At 40.1% G+C, this 16,902-nt stretch overlaps 1 long non-coding RNA gene, 3 pseudogenes and 1 gene segment (V, D, J or C); 3 read left to right on the forward strand and 2 right to left on the reverse strand.

The window, feature by feature from the left end:
• Positions 1-740: 740 nt before the first annotated feature.
• Positions 741-1,710, forward strand: LOC116546593. The segment is given in 2 exon segments: positions 741-995; positions 1,096-1,710. Coding segments are annotated over 2 exon segments (366 nt in total).
• Positions 1,711-3,347: 1,637 nt separating this feature from the next.
• On the reverse strand, positions 3,348-6,103 carry LOC116546592 (annotated as a pseudogene). Its single transcript, XR_004266775.1, has one exon. The product of XR_004266775.1 is annotated as an ATP-dependent RNA helicase DDX18 pseudogene (transcript).
• A 6,669-nt stretch (positions 6,104-12,772) lies between these two features.
• LOC116546594 lies at positions 12,773-14,236 on the forward strand (annotated as a pseudogene). Its single transcript, XR_004266776.1, has one exon. The product of XR_004266776.1 is annotated as a proline-rich nuclear receptor coactivator 2-like (transcript).
• Positions 14,237-14,288: 52 nt separating this feature from the next.
• LOC116546595 lies at positions 14,289-14,752 on the reverse strand (annotated as a pseudogene).
• A 23-nt stretch (positions 14,753-14,775) lies between these two features.
• LOC116546596 lies at positions 14,776-15,829 on the forward strand. Its single transcript, XR_004266777.1, has 2 exons — positions 14,776-15,455; positions 15,611-15,829. It is a non-coding gene; the product is annotated as an uncharacterized LOC116546596 (long non-coding RNA).
• The last annotated feature ends 1,073 nt before the right edge of the window (positions 15,830-16,902 follow it).

A 16,902-nucleotide genomic window follows, 5' to 3' on the forward strand; every position in this document is an offset into this window, starting at 1 on the left:
ACCGAAACCTGAAAATACAAAACTCCTAGAAGGAAACATAGGGTGAGCATTTACTTCAGTGAAACTTGAATCTATACACACAGATTGCCGAAAACAAAAGGGAAGAGTAGAAGGAAGAAACACACAGACAATGCAATCTGTTTTCCTTTTTCTGTGATGGGACACCAAAATCACCACGAATTCATGCAAATATAAACACGTAGGATGAGGGAAACCTTTAGAGGTGTTCCGTGAGAACGATACCAATGAATCGAAAGAGAAGATGTCCTACAGATTTGGAGACAGATCTGAAAAACCATCTCTGAAAGCAGTAGTTATCTAACACGTGCAAGAAACTGACACCACTGTGTTTGGGGAAAAACCAAAAAACCAAGACAAAACCAAAACAACACTAATGCCAAAGCTAAAACTGGGCAAAGGCCCTTGATGAGACATTTCTGAAAAGATGACGTGAATTAACTAATGAGTCAAGAAGAAGTTGCTCAACTTTATCATTTCTCCCACAAAGGTTAAGTCCAAACCACAGATCTGCTGGGATCCTGGAGAATGTAAATTCTGACTCAGTAAGTCTGGACTGAGCCTGAGATTGATTTAGCTCATTGCTAAAACGTTCCTTCCCTCCAAAATCCACATGTATGTATTAATATTACCAAGTTAATAAGAATGGTCAAAAATAAAAAGGGAAGCCATTAGCAGACAACCTCAGTCTTCCTCTTCAGTGTTTCAGTCCTGTGGGGTCATGGGTCTGTGTGAGGTCTCAGCAGCTGCCTCTCTCAATGTCTCCCCAGGGGACAGCAAGGTGAACCCTGGGGCAGGAAGAGAGGGGAAGCTGATTTGCATAAAGAACTTTTTTATCCTGTTGGGTCTGGGGAGGCATGAAAAGGCCCTGAGGAAAACAAACCCCAGCTGAGAAGCCTGAAGACACTTAGCCTTCGTGAGTGTCCCCATCATGGCCTGGATGATGCTTCTCCTCGGACTACTTGCTTATGGCTCAGGTCAGGCGAAGGGACTCTATCCTTGCGGGGACCACACAAAACAGGGTCCAGGTTACTCTCATCCTTATGATAACAACTGTGTCTCTCCTGTTGGTTTTAGGGGTGGATTCTCAGACTGTGGTGACCCAGGAGCCATCGTTCTCAGTGTCCCCTGGAGGGACAGTCACACTCACCTGTGGCCTGAACTCTGGCTCAGTCTCTACCAGTTACTACCCCAGCTGGTACCAGCAGACCCCAGGCCACGCTCCACGAATGCTCATCTACAGCACAAACAATCGCCCTTCTGGGGTCCCTGATCGCTTCTCTGGCTCCATCCTTGGGAACAAAGCTGCCCTCACCATCACAGGGGCTCAGGCAGATGATGAATCTGATTATTACTGTATGCTGTACATGGGTAGTGGCATTTCCACAGTGATTTAAACCTATGAGGAAGTGCAACTAAAACCTCTTTATATACTAAGAACAGTTCAGCTCTTAGAGTCAGGAGGGAAAGGGAGAGGGTGGAAATGGTCAATGCCGTGAGTGAGGAGGCCCCTTGCCCCAATCTCTTATGCAGGGGTTCACTGCCAAGTGTCTCATCCAGTTCTCTCTCCGGATGTGTCCACTTCCCCAGTGTGACTTTTCCATGGCTGTGCTTCCTCTCTCCCTCTCTACCTAGAATAATGTGGAGGAGAATTATCTACAAAATATGTAAGCTCACATTGAGTCACAGAGACCCCAGTGCTCCAGCAAGACACTTCTTATTCAGAGAGAATTAACAGGTACATGTTCATTCATTAATTTGACCATGAAGGCTGACTTAATATTTTATTACTGAAGGGGGAGCATTTTCAGGGGGCTTCTTAAAAATGCAATTCTCCAACCTAAACCTACAAGTCAGAAGCTTGTGTTGGTGCCGGATAGCCTGTATTTAACAAGATGTACGTGAGATTTTTTTATTAGCATTAATGTTTGGGAAGAACCTACTTTTATTATTATAAAATTATTCCTAGGGATCTCCATTTAAAATGATCTCAGGTCATATTCCATGATTCTACTCTCCTAAATTTCCATTTAAAACCCTCCAATTACTCAGAAACAGATTGAAAATCTCAAGCCACAGCAAAAATTATAACTTGATTTATACAGACAGAGTTGGGAGGAATTTCTGAAAGCATACATTCCTAGGTGCCAGGCGTGGTAACTCATGCCTATAATCCCAAAACTTTGGGAGGCTGAGGCAAGAGGACTGCTTGAAGCCAGGAGTTTGAGACCAGTGCCCTCCACAGAGCGAGACTCCATCACCACAAAAGAAAGAAAAAAGATACAAGTCCCTTTAACAATTTCCAAAAACATGTTTCCTTAGGGGACATTTAGTGGTACGTATGGATATCTGTTATTGAAAACCATTCCATAAATGACCGGCTTCCAGCATGCCTTCTTTCTCTTACTGAGCTCACCTACGGCCCCGGCTCTCAAGGTCTTCAAAGGACACAGGACTCAGTCTTTCCCATCTTCCACCCCTTGTCACAGTTTGTTCCACAGAATCATGGCTCCACTGAGATCCTCTCAGCATAAATATGTGCTTGTCTTGAACAGCATCTCTTAACATAATGTTGCCAAGACAGAGAGGTTCAAGGGGTGACGGGGCCTCAGAGCCACCAGAAGATGGCAGTGATCTCACTGCTGAGCTTTGCTGGGCTAGACTCAGGCTCCCTCCCTCCTTCCTTCCTCTGACTCTTTCTCCCGGAAGTTCCTGGGGTCCAGGAGCTTCCTCCAGGGGTCCAGGAACTTCCTCCACTCAATCTGGGCTCTGGGGTCACCTCAGAGAACCTCTCAATAAGATAGAGGAGGTGCTTCAGCAGATCTAACAAAAGTGAGGGCAGGTCTTAAGAGTATCCATACACTGTGAAAAGAAACAAACCACCCTTACTTGTTCTGTGCACCTGAGTCCTTAGGACTGTTTTCCTCATCTCCTGGCTGTGTCGAGATTGCAAATGTGCAGTTTATTATCCAGATGAAGAGAAATCCATGACGGTTTATGAGGATGAAGACGACAACTACCCTATCTACTTGTCACACAATTAAGACACTGGCCTAAGATCTGTCAGTGGCCTGGAACATTCTGGAAGAAGAGGGTGATGGTTACTTGGCACGTTTTGGGACTCAAACATGAGGATTTCATGATGACCCAGAAGGATAAAGGTGGGATCAGTTGTGAGGGTGGAAAATGTGGATTTCTTAAGGCCATTTTGTTGGGTCCTTTACTCACTGCAAAGGATTCAAAGTGAAACACGCATAATTTTTCGAATAAATGCTTATGAGGCTTTCCCACCTTCTTCCTACCCCCGTCCCATCAAATGCTATGACTGCTAGTGACACTGAATTGAAATTACAACCCACAGGTTTTGCTCCAAAAAGCAAAACACCCGAGAAAAGCTCATTGTTTTAAAATCAAGAATCTATGAAAGCAATGTCACCCTAATCCTAAGGTGCTTCTAAGGTATTTCCAAAGCTGTTTGCTCTTTTATACTGCAGCATTTTCAGGAGGAGACATGAGATACTGTCAAGATCCAAGAAATCACTAAAACAAAAAAGAACCTGAGACTCTTTTCTGCATGACCACCAGCTGCCCAGTACCCTAGGTCACCTTTTGCAGCAGTGAGCACAGCAATCCATGCCACAAAAATCTTCACAAAGCAAGGAGGAAAGGTACAAGAAGAATTACATCAAAACAGTAACATACGTTTGTATGTATGAGGGAGGGATATTTAAAATTAAAATATTGTATCATCACAAAGATCAGATATTCCTCGCTCTGCCCTTGAGCAACCAAGAAAATTAAAGCCTGTTTTATGTCCCAAAAATAAAAGAGAGACTTGATGGAAGTAACAGGACTCAGTGCTTTCAATCCAAGTCAATTTGTATACTCTTGTTAGATAAGTTCAAATTCTAAAGGATACAAAAACTCTGTTAAATCAAGAGGAAAAAATTCATTTTAGGATAAAGTTATTCAAGATGAAAGAAAGGCATGTCTTCAGTGAGAGAACTGCTTGCCGTCGGATGATCTCTTGCTAATGTGTTTCAAGATTTTGGACTTCTCAACTTTCTTGGTTTTCTGGTAGCCAAATCCACCACCACCTCCTTGCTTTTTCTGCTTCCTTTCATTGCTGTTGACATTCAGATCAATAAAGGAAGGCACCTTGAAACGAAATGACAGAACAACTTGAGGCAAATTTAAGTTATTAACATTAAAGATCTGTTTCAGAGAATGGGAATCATAGGCTCAGATGTTTGATTTATATGCTTCCTAGGCTGACTTATGAAGAAAGTAGTTCTTTTTAATTTCTCAAGCTGAGACTGAATGTCAGAGATTTTAGAAAAAGGAAAAGTCAAATTCACTTAATGCAACCTTGGATTGTTTCAAGTAGTGAAGAAAACCCAATTCTTCTGGGTGCAAAATGAGCAAGGCATGCCCTCTTCCATTTAGGCCTCTGGCTGTTTTACCCACATGATGAATACATTCCATCGGGTCATCTGGAGGATAATACTGAAATCCAGTCGACTTCAGGAATGTCCAGTTCTCTTGCTGCCACATCTGTACACAATAGTGTTCCTGAATCTCCCTTGTGGAACTGAAAGAATGTGGCTGTATGCTTATTTTGCTTTTGCTGTGCATGAATGGCACATCAATGTAGTTTAGCAACACACACTGGTATTTAATGGACATGCACGATGAAAGGAAGACCATCACCTTCTTCTTTTGGTTCTCCTTAAGGAATGTAAAGAGCAGAAGGAATCTCTTTTCAGGACAAACAACATATCCCTGCTCAAGACCATCCACTGTTGCATTAGTTTTATATCATCAACACCAACATACAATAGGCTCCTTTGCAGAGAAATCCTTGCCAGGTCTTCAACTTTTCGAGTTTGGGTAACAGAAAAGAGCACAGTCTGTCTATATGTTGGCAAAAGTTCAATAATTTGCTTCAATTCATCTTCAAACCCAACATCCAAGGTACAATCAGTTTCATCAATAACCAGACACTGCAGGTTTTTATGAATAAACCCTGGGGTATTTTGCATATGGTCCAGCAGGTGACCTGGTGTGGCCACAATGATGCTGATCCCATTAGCAAGTTTCTGTGTTTCAGCAGATCTGTCACTGCCACCCATTATCAACCCCTAGGTGTGCACGTGGTGAGTCATTAGCTCCTTAAGAACACCAAAATTTGCATGGCCAGTTCTCTAGCAGGTGAAAGAATATGGACTCCCATTCCATTCCTGGGCATAAACTTTAACTTAAGAAGTTCAACTGCAGGGATGAGGAAAGCCAGGGTTTTACCACTGCCGGTTTTTGCAGCTGCTAGAAGATCCCTGTCTTCCAGAAGTGGTCTGATACTTTTATGCTGAATTTCAGTCATGTTTGTAAAACTCATTTCTTCTACTGCCTTCAGAGTGTTTTCATTGACAAGATTACATAGAGAAGCAAATGAAGTATCCTCAAAAGCTCCTGTCAGTCCCAGGGACAGGCTGGGCACCTCATGTCATCTTCATCATTATCTGGCTCCTCCACATTATTTTCTGTTTGTTTAGGAGTCTAGGCAATTTCTTCTGCAGATTCGTCTCTTTTCAGTTTTGGCTTTTTTTTGTATCAGGCCCAGCATCATTCACCATTTTTCTTTTTCTTCTTCGTTTTCTTTTTTGATTCTGAATTGGGAGACGGCATTGCTGCTTCTCCATTAGTTAATACAGCAGATTTCTGGGGAGATTTAAAAACTTTCAAATTTTCCACTGCTTCTTGAGACACATCTCCATTTTGAGCTTCTGACAGGCCCAGATTCATAGAATGTTTTGATTTTTTAATCTTTCTACCTCCCACTGTTTCTTCAGACACATCTCCATTTTCAGTTTCTGACAGGGTCAGATTTGAGGCCCCCTGCAACATTAGGTTCTGCTGCTGCAATTTGAGGTTTTGCTTCTTGATCTTCTTGTGCGGGAGTTTCATCGGTAGGTGAGACATATTGTCCAAGAAGTGCCTAGACCACGGTACCACTCAGTACAGCTACTCAGTTTGGCGGGCTGACGTGACAACATTTTCTCCGCCCCCCACCCCGCCCATTAACCTCAATAGGGAAAATATTTTTTTTTTTTTTTTTTTTTTTTGAGACAGAGCCTTGCTCTGGCACCAGACACCAGGCTGGAGTTCAGTGACGCAATCTCGACTCACTGCAATCTCTGCCTCCCGGGTTAAAGTGATTCTGCTGCCTCAGCCTCCCAAGTAGCTGGGATTACAGGTTTGCGCCACCATGCCCAGCTAATTTTTGTATTTTAGTAGACACAAGATTTCACCATCTTGGCCAGGATGGTTTCCATCTCTTGACCTTGTGATCCGCCTGCCTTGGCCTCCGTAATTGCTGGGATTACAGGCATGAGCCACCATACCCAGCCAGGAAAACATTTTCTTATTTAAGGACACCAAATTAAAAACATTCAGGAAATATGCAGTGGCTCACATCTGTAATGCAAACTACTTTGGGAGGCCAAGGCAGGAGGATCTCTTGATCCAAGGAGTTTAAGACCAGCCTGGACAACACAGTGAGACCTCATCCTTACAAAACTAAACAAAATTAGCCAGGCATTGTTGCACATGCCTATAGTGAGACCCCCTCTAAAAAAAAAAAAAAAAAAAAAAAAAACCAAAAAACCAAAAAACCCAAACGAACATAAAACAAAAATTCAACAGCATGTAGATTAGTAATGTTAGTACTTTATTTTTTAAAATGATCGTTCACTTGTATGGGTTTTCCTTTGAGAAGGTGCACTGGAGTGTGTCAGCAGAGCAGATAGCACAGACACCTCAGATTTCAGAAGCAGGGATGTGTGGTAAATGCAAAATGCCCGTCACTTGTCAGCATGCACAAGTGGCTATGCCCTCCCTACGTCAGGCTCTGTGTCAGTAGTAACGTGCTCTCTGCGTCCTTTTCAGAGTCCTGCATGCCATCTATGCTCACCCAGCCAGGCCTGCCACCTGGAAGTAACAGGCAACTCCTCCTGCACTGGAATTAGCATCAGACTCAGGTGAATAATGTGGCCTGGCCACACCATCTCTCAGCAAAAGTCCAAGATACGTTGGACTTTTGCCTGATAGTTCCCAGTTCTCCTTAAGTAAGAACTTCAAATGAATTAAAAAAAAATCAATCACTTCACTATGACACACAAGAGCATTCGCTCTCTGGCTTTGACTGTCCTTACCTGCCTTGTTATTATCATTCCATGTGCCCAATACTGTTAAAAGATGTATTTTGCCATACCCTCCACATGCATTACATATGTGTGATTTTTATTTTCAAATTCTCTCTTCTAGGAATATGGTGTGTTTTATTTGTCATGCTGCAGGACTGACCTCCCCACTCAGATTAAATTATTAAATTCTAGATAAAAAATTAACTTGGAATACTGTTGAATCCATACTAGAAGTAACAAAATAATGATATTTCAAAACAAAGATTCATTTTTAAATTTAAAAATGTTGCATACTCCACCTAGAAGAGACTGTGCTACAAATTCATTAGAACATCCCCTTCATGTCAAGGCCAGTCATGTCCCTGAACTTAACCTCTGTCTTCTCAGGCGAAGTTACAGGCCAGGGCCAGCATCAGTAGCCCAGGCTCCTCCTGGTGGAAGCTGGGAGTAGAGGCAGGAGCCTGAACTTGTGGCCTTGGCTGGGTGAAGGATGACATTTCCAAGGCTTCTTGCTTGGCAGTCATCCTCATGTGTGGGTGGCTTGGCAGCAGCACTGCAAAACTCGGGCATGGAATGCCCTTCCTACACGACCCAGTGGCAACTGTGGTGGCCATTGGCATCTGGGGCAGATGCAGCCATGTGAGTTGGTGAGCTGTGGCAGCCACCCTAATGATGGTTTCCACCCCTCCCAGATGGTGGTGGCTAAAGCCACCCAGTAGGCTATCCAACAGCAGTGGTACCATTAAGAAGAGCTCCTGGAGGAAGACTAGAAGCAACTGCTTGCATTGAAAGACCGTAGCTAGAGTGGAATAATTGAACCACATCATATTTGCAGCAAAGATGTGGAATGTATTCTAGATTATGGGATACCAAAGTTGAGGTTTATCTAGCAGAGAGCAGTGAATATGACACAGAAGCTGTCTATTGGGCGGATGCTATCAGCGGCAGGAGGTGATGGTGCAATGCATTTGCCAGTGAGTCAAGTCTCGTACAAATTTAAACCAGTTATGGGGTAAAGCCGGATCCACAACCACCTGAGGGTTACTTATGTTGGCCTGTTCAACATACGCATTTCTTCCCAGAAGCCTTACCAAAGGCCTATAGCAGTGAGTTCAGTATGGAGGCAGTGATCGGTCATACCTTGAAGCAAGTGGTATAAACTCCAATCCTGTGGGACATCATGGACAGCAACTAAATCTGAATCAACAGAGTAGAGCCCTTAACATTGAAATAGTTGACGGTGAAAGATCTGAGGCTTCAGGACTCCGACATCTGTAAATGAGAGCACTGAATGAAGTCTTTATTGGGGAACATCTATCCAGAATATCTTATGCTTGGGCTGTGGCCGTGGGTAATTTAAGTAAACCCACTCTAAAAGACTGGTTTCCCACTGCGAGATTTTGGTTAATAATGGTTCGTGGGAAAAATGGAAGGGTTCAGGGCTCAATTTGTGAGCTGGAACAGGATCAAAGGCCATTAAATATTAACAGGGTTGTAAGTCAGGCTGTGGAGCATCATTAAAATATTGCAAATGACGAGGGCATTGGAGTCTTGCATTCAACTTAGAACTGATAGAATAACAAATAAGTACCATGAATACACTGTTCCAGAGTCCAAATCAGCCAAAAATAATTTTCAGTATTCAAGAACTAAAAAGCAAGCAGTTTGCTCAAACACTCATGAGCACTGTTTCTCCTCATAGATTTGTGCTTGTTCTCACTGCTCGGACGCCTGTCTGGTTGTAGATTGAGGAATATCTTTTGACATTCCTCAATTTTTATGTCAGACAAAACAGACTTTAAAGCAGCAACAGTTACAACAGTTATAAAAGACAAAGAAAGACATTATATGATGATGAAAGGATCAGTCCAACAGAACAATATCACAATCATAAATATATATGCACCTAATGCTGAAGCTCCCAAATTTATAAAACAATTATTACTAGACCTAAGAGATGAGAGAGATGACAACACAATAATAGTAGGGGACTTCAATACTCCATTGACAGCACTAGACAGGTCATTAAGACAGAAAGTAAATAAAGAAACCATGGACTTAAACTATATTCTAGATCAAATGGACTTAACAGACACTTACAGAACATTCTGCCTAACAACTTCAGAATATACCATATTTTCATCAGCACATGGAACATTCTCCAAGACAAATCATATGGTAGGCCACAAAGCAAGTCTCAATAAATTTAAGAAAATTGAAATTATATCAGGTACCCTTTCAAACCACAATGGAATAAAACTGGAAATTAACCTCAAAAGGAATCCTTAAAACTATACAAATACATGAAAATTGAATAATCTTCTCCTGAATGACCTTTGAATCAACAATGAAATGAAGAAGGAAATTAAAAAATTGTTTGAAATGAACAATCATAGTGACATAACCTATTAAAACTTCCGGGAGACAGCAAAACTTAGAGGAAAGTTCATAGCATTAAATAGTCTGAAAGAGCATGAACAGGCAATCTAAGGTCACACCTCAAGAAGCTAGGGAAACAAGAACCAACCAAGCCCAAACCCAGAAGAAGAAAAGAAATAACAAAGATCAGAGCAGAACTAAATAAGATTGAAACAAAAAATACAAAAGATAAATGAAACAAAGACTGGTTCTTTGAAGAGATAGACAAAATTGATAGACCATTAGTGAGATTAACTGAGAAAAAAAGAGAGAAGATCCAAATAAACTCAATTAGAAATGAAATGGGAAATATCACAATGTCACAGAAAAACAAAAGATATTCAAGGCTACTATGAATACACTTATGCACACAAACTAGAAAAATCTTGAGGAGACGGATAAATTCCTAGAAATATACAACCCTCCTGCATTAAATCACAAATAAATAGAAACTCTGGGCTGGTCACAGTGGCTCACACCTGTAATCCCCGCACTTTAGGAGACTGAGGTGGGCAGATCACTTGAGGCCAGGAGTTTGAGCTCAGCCTGGCCAACACAATAAAACCCCGTCTCTACTAAAAATGCAAAAAATTAGCTGGGTGTGGTGGTGCACACTTTTAATTCCATCTACTCAGGAGGCTGAGGCAGGAGACTCACTTGAGCTTAAGGCAGAGGTTGCAGTGAGCTCAGATTAGCCACTGTACACCAGCCTGGGCAACAGAGTGAGACCCTATCAAAAAAACAGAAAGAAAGAAAGAAGCTGAACAGACTGGTAACAAGTAGTGAGACTGAAACAGTAGTAAAAAAATCGCCAACGATAAAAATATCCAGGACCAGATGGATTCACAGCTGAATTCTATCAGGCATTCAAAGAAGAATTGGTACCAATCTTACTGAAACTATTGCAAAAGATAAAGAAAGAGGAAATCCTCTGTAAATCATTCTATGAAGCCAGTACCACGTTAAGACCAAAACCAGGAAAGAACATAACACAAAAAAGAAAACTACAGACCAATAGTTCAGACTCATAGGTCTACAGACCCTGATGAACATTCAGATGCAAAAATCTTCCACAAAAGATTAGCTGAGTCCAACATTATATCAAAAAGATAATACATTACGATCACGTGGGTTTCAAGCCGGGGATGAAGGGATGGTTTAACATATGCAAGTCAATAAATGTAATTAATCACATAAAAAGAATTAAAAATTTAAAAGTATGATCAGTTGAATTGATGCCAAAAAATTTTGACAAAATCCAGGATCCATATATGATTAAAACCCCCAAAAAAACTAGCATGAAAGGGACGTACCTCAAGATAATAAAAGCCATCTATGACAAACCCATAGTCAACATTATACTGGACAGAGAAAGTCAAAAGCATTTCCCCTAATAAGTAATAACTGGAACAAACAAAGAATGTCCGCTTTCACCTCTTCTACTCAACATTGTACTGGAAGTTTTGGCCAGAGCAATTAGACAAGAGAAACAAATAAAGGCATCTAAATAGGTAAAGAGGAAGTCAAACTGTTGCTGTTCACTGTTGATATGACTGTATATGTAGAAAACCCTAAAGACTCATCCAAAAAGTTCTTAGATCTGATGCATAAATTCAGTAAAGTTTCAGGATACAAAATCAATGCACACAAATCAGTAGCACAGTTATACACCTACAGTGACCAAGCTAAGAATCAAATCAAGAACTCAACCTCTTTTACAATAGCTGCAAAAATAAAATACTTAGGAATATACCTAAACAAGGAGGTGAAAGATCTCTAACAGGAAAACTATGAGACACTGCTGAAAGATATCATAAACAACACAAACACGTGCAAACACCTCCCATGCTCATTGATGGGTAGAATCAATATCGTGAAAACGACCATACTGCTGAAAGCAATATACAAATTCAATGCAATTCCCATCGAGATATCATCATCGTTCTTCACAGTACTAGGAAAAACAATCCTAAAATTTATATGGAACCAAAAACAGCTCATGTAGCCAAAGCAAGACTAAACAAACAAAAAAAGCAAAAAGCGAACAAAAAAAAAAAACAAATCTGGAAGCATGATATTACCCACTGCAAACTGTATTACAAGGCTAGAGTTACCAAAACAGCATGGTACTGTTATAAAAATAGGCACAGAGACAAATGGAACAGAGTAGAGAACCAGACATAAAACCAAATACTTGTAGTCAACTGAACTTTGACCAAGCAAATACAAACATAAAGTGGGGAAAGGACACTATATTCAACAAATGGTACTAGATAATTTGTAAATCACATGGAGAAGAAAAAAGTTGGATCCTCATCTCTCACTTTTTACAAAAATCAACTCAAGATGAATCAGAGATTTAAATCTAAGCCCTGAAACCATAACAATTCTAGAACATAGCATTAGACAAATTATTCTAGTCATTGACTAAGGCAAAGACTTCATGACCAAGAACTAAAAAATGAATTGAACAAAAACAAAGATAAGTAGATAGGACTAAATTAAGCTAGAAAGCTTATTCACAGAAAAAGAAATAATAAGCAAAGTAAAGAGACGACCCACAGATTGGGAGGAAATATTTGCACACTATTCATCTGACGAAGGACTAATATCCAGATTCTATGAGGAGCTCAAACAAACCGGCAAGAATAAGCAATCACATCAAAAAGTGGGCAAAGGACATGAATAGACGATTCTCAAAAGAAGATATACAAATGACCAATGAAATATACAAATGAAAACATGCTCAACATCACTAATCATCAGGGAACTGCACATCAAGACCACAATGAGATACCACCTTACTCCTCTACAAATGGCCACAATTAAGAAAATTAAAAAATGGCAGATATGGGCATGGATATGATGTAAAGGGAGCACTCTTACACTGCTGGTGGGAATGTAAACTAGTACAACCACTATGGAAAACAGTATGGTGATTTCTTAAAGATCTAAAAATAGAACTACTATTTCTTTCAGTAATCCCACTACTGGGGTTACTAGAGGAAATATAGCTGGAGGATACAGGTATATACCTAGAGGAAAATGCATTATTAAATAAAAAAGATACTTGCACACATGTTTACAGCAGCACAGTTTGCAATTGCAAAAATATGGAACCAGCATAAATGCCTATTAACCAACGAGTGAATAAAGAAAACGTGGGTCGGTAGAGGAAGGAGGAGGAGGTCGGGTTGTAGAAGCTGGAGTGGCCGGCAGCGCACTCATCGGTGCTCGCGGGCTTTGTCGGTCCGTGCCTCGTCTCTCCCTGGAAAGGGAGGGAGGCTTCGACGTCGACAGGGAGCCGCTGCCGCCGTAGTTCCGAGCTTGAAGTCGCTAGGACTTCTCTCAAACTTGTGTGCTGAGGAGACAGATGTGGGCCTCATCTCCTAGGATGAACTCAGCAGATCGGCCCATGAAAACTTCTGTATTGAGACAAGGGAAAGGATCTGTTAGAAAGCAGCACTTCTTATCTTGGGCTTGGCAGCAAGGAAGAGGACAGGTATTGGAAATGCTGCTTTCTGAAAAGCAGACTGAAGGGTGACAAAGAAGCTGAAGATGGGTGGTGGAGAGCGGTATAACATTCCAGCGCCTCAATCTGGAAATGTTAGTAAGAACCAACAACAGCTTAACAGACAGACCAAGGATCAGAATTCCCAGATGAAGATTGTTCATAAGAAAAAATGAAAGAGGACATGGTTATAACGCATCAGCAGCTGCTTGGCAGGCCACGCAAAACGGTGGAAAGAACAAAAATTTTCCAAATAATCAAAGTTGGAACTCTAGCTTATCAGGTCCCAGCTTACTTTTCAAATCTCAAGCTATTCAGAACTATGCTGGTGCCGAACTTAGCGAGCTGCCATCGTCAAGTGTTCTTCCCAAACCACCAAGCCACTGGGTCCCTGTGTCCTTTAATCCTTCAGAGAAGGAAATAACGATATTTCAACTTAGAGCCTTACTTAAAGTACAGGTATAAAAAAAGACCAAGTACTTATGCTTAAATTTAGTTATGTTTATGGATAGTTGTCAATTGGTCTGAAACGAATTCGCCAGGGAGTTGATCTATTTGTGTAGAACTGCTAATTAATGTAAAAAATATAGACTGCATCTCACGTATGTGTTGTGTGCACTGTGACGTAATGGTGGTATCAGCGCAACTGAAAACTAAATTAACAATTGTACTTGATATTAAGTGTTCTCAACTGAGTAACTTTTAAGGGGAAACCAGCCAAGTTTAGATTTGGGGAGTGGTAAAGGAATCAGCTTTTTCTATTGTTAGAAGAAGACAGGAATTTATCATTCATGGACCAGACTGTTGTGTTGGTGAATCACATGATAAGCGTCTAACACAAGGAGTCAGATTTAGGTAAACATCTGCAAGTTTAGTATACTGGAAACACCCAAATCTGTAATATGCTGACAATCTGATGCACTGCTGAAAGAAAATGTGAATTTTTCTTAATAATTGTATTTTAGTGAATTATACAGTGGGTGGAAAGGACATTTGGAGCTCATTAGAATGAGACATAGTACACCCCAATGGCCCTGTTTATTAAATGTAGTGGATTAAGTGTCTGCCAACAAATACATCAAAACCATTTTTTACCAGTATTTAATGGTCACTCAATAGCTTTCAAAATACATTTTTTTTTGGTTCCTAAGTTTTATTAAAGAACACATACACAATATTCCAGATAAATGAAATTTAATCCTCGTCTTCCTCCTCTTCTTCATCCTGGTTAATCTGGAAGCAACGTAATTTGTAACTCTCTTTGCTATTAGCAACTATCTGCAACCAATCACGTAGATTATTCTTCTTCAAATATTTTTTGATGCGATATTTCAAATACCTTTTGGAGAAAGGCACCTCAGACGTCACGGTGATCTTGCTCTTGCTCCTTTCGATGGTCACCACCCTCCACCAAGGTTCCTGGCTTTTCCGTTCACTTCAATCCTTTCTTGCAAAAACTGCTCAAAATTGGCAGCATCCATGATTCCATCTTCTACAGGGTGGGTGCAATCAAGAGTGAATTTCAGAACCTGCTTCTTTTTTTCACCCCCCTTCACCACAAGCTTTCTCAGGGGAGCCATGGCGGCAGCGGAGGCAGAAAGTCAAAATACACTTTTGTATTACAGCACTGCACAAGCTATTCTAAGTGATCTGGCCTCATCCTTCATGCAAAGCTGGCTTTGGGGAGCTGTATAATGTGAAAATTTTAAGTACCTAGGGGAGAAAGAGCCATGTAAATACGTGTAATGAACTTGTAGCATATGTAAAGTTTTCTTGGCCTTTATCTTACAAAAATGGGATATTTTAGTGTGAATTTGCTGAATGTAAGACCGTGGACTGTTTTTTATAGTATGGCCTAGTTTTAAAGGTCCATAATAATTTGTTTTTTAAGTGTGCCCTTGTGCTGAAGTGCCAGTGTATGTATATTATACTTGATTTGGTTGTAAACTATATTTCAAAGCAAATCCTAGTGTGATAAGTTTTATAACTAAAAAGGTTTAAGCTGCTAAAACTATTTTTAAGAGATGTGAAATGCAGTATGGGACTATTTGTTTTTCCTCCTCTAAGCCCAAAGATTAACTAAAGGGCCCCTCCAACCTTACAGATGTTTGGCTTTCACAGTCTTCTAACCTAGGATCCAGGTGGTTTAGAGTTTGGTGCCAGTGGGGTTTGGTTTTTCTTGGTCAAGGGTGGGTGGCAAACCAACACACTACTTATGCAAAAGACAAACTCCTGCATAATACATTGATAACATGTTTTGCCAACCTTAAGAGTAATTGCTTAAATATAAGTGAAACCAATAGCAAGTTTATTTATTATTTATTATTATTATTATTTTTTAAGATGGAGTTTCACCATGTTGGTCAGGCTGGTCTTGAACTCCCGACCTCATGTGATCTGCCTACCTTGGCCTCCAAAGTGCTTGGATTACAGGCATGAGCGACCACGCCCGGCCAGCAAGTTTAAAAGGCATGTGGCTCAGTTAAAAAATTTTGTTAATGCCCTATTTTCTAATTGGCACCTCTTTTGATGCCTAAGCAGGTAAGCAGATGGCTAAGGTGTATTTCTCCAAATAAATCAAGATGAAGTACTGCCCAAGTTACATATTGATAACCTAAAGACAAATTTATGTATATATGAATTTAAAGCATAAAATTAAATTGTTTCCCCCTCAAAAAAAGAAAATGCGATATATATATATAAGCTTTATATATAAACATATATAAATACATATTTATGTATAAATATACAAATATATACATATATATAAATATATATACATAAGATTTTTTCTTCTAATATCATGGCATTATTTCATTCCCTTATACATTTGAGTAGAATTTCATAATATATACGTATACCATGCAGCAACCTGGGTGGAGTTGGAGACCATTATTGCAAATGAAGAAACTCAGGAATAGAAAACCAAACATTACATGTTCTCACTTGTAAGAGGGAGCTAAGCTTTGAAGATGCAAAGGCGTAAGAATGACATAATGGACTTTGGGGACTTGAGGGAAAGGGCGTGTGGGGGGTGATGAAGAAAATACTGCATATTGGGTACAGTGTACACTGCTTGGGTGATGGGTGCATCAAAATCTCAAATCACCACCAAAGAACTTTTCCATGCAAACAAACACCCCCTGTTCCCCCAAAACTACCAAAATAAAAACTGAATAAAAAATAGTAATTATCACTAAAAAAGAGAAATGAGAATGGCTATATGTAAAAAAATGGCCAAAGCAAGACTGAGCAAAATTGGAATTGTCTTAGTATTGTGGTGGCTTTCATTTAGTTTATGTTGTTAATGTTACATATTACATTTGCAGAATAAAATGTTGCTGCCTTTTTTTCCGTTATGAGAACTTCTTTAGTTTTGGAAGAGCTCAGTTTTGTTTAACTTTTGATCCATTTATGATAAGTAGTTTGAGAATGGTTGCAAGAAGCTCCCAGTGTTGCATGATGAAACAGCTGGTGTCTCATGCCATTTATTTAAGGTGTTTTATTTACTTATTGGAGAAAATGTTTAATTTTTAACAAATATTTATTGAACATCCACTCTGTGCCATGTACTCCTATATCAGGTGCTAGATATATATATAGATGAATGACACTGCACTCCAGCCTGGGTGACAGAGCAAGACTGTCTCAAAAAAAAAAATTACTAGATAATAGAATTCAAGAATTTATTACATACTACTACTTGGTGTACTGATAATCATTTAAAATTCAAGATTCTTTGCGTCTAATGGG

Source organism: Sapajus apella, unplaced genomic scaffold (assembly GCF_009761245.1).
Source record: "Sapajus apella isolate SASKATOON/1434 unplaced genomic scaffold, GSC_monkey_1.0 scaffold1095, whole genome shotgun sequence".
Classification (NCBI taxonomy): Eukaryota; Metazoa; Chordata; class Mammalia; order Primates; family Cebidae; genus Sapajus; species Sapajus apella.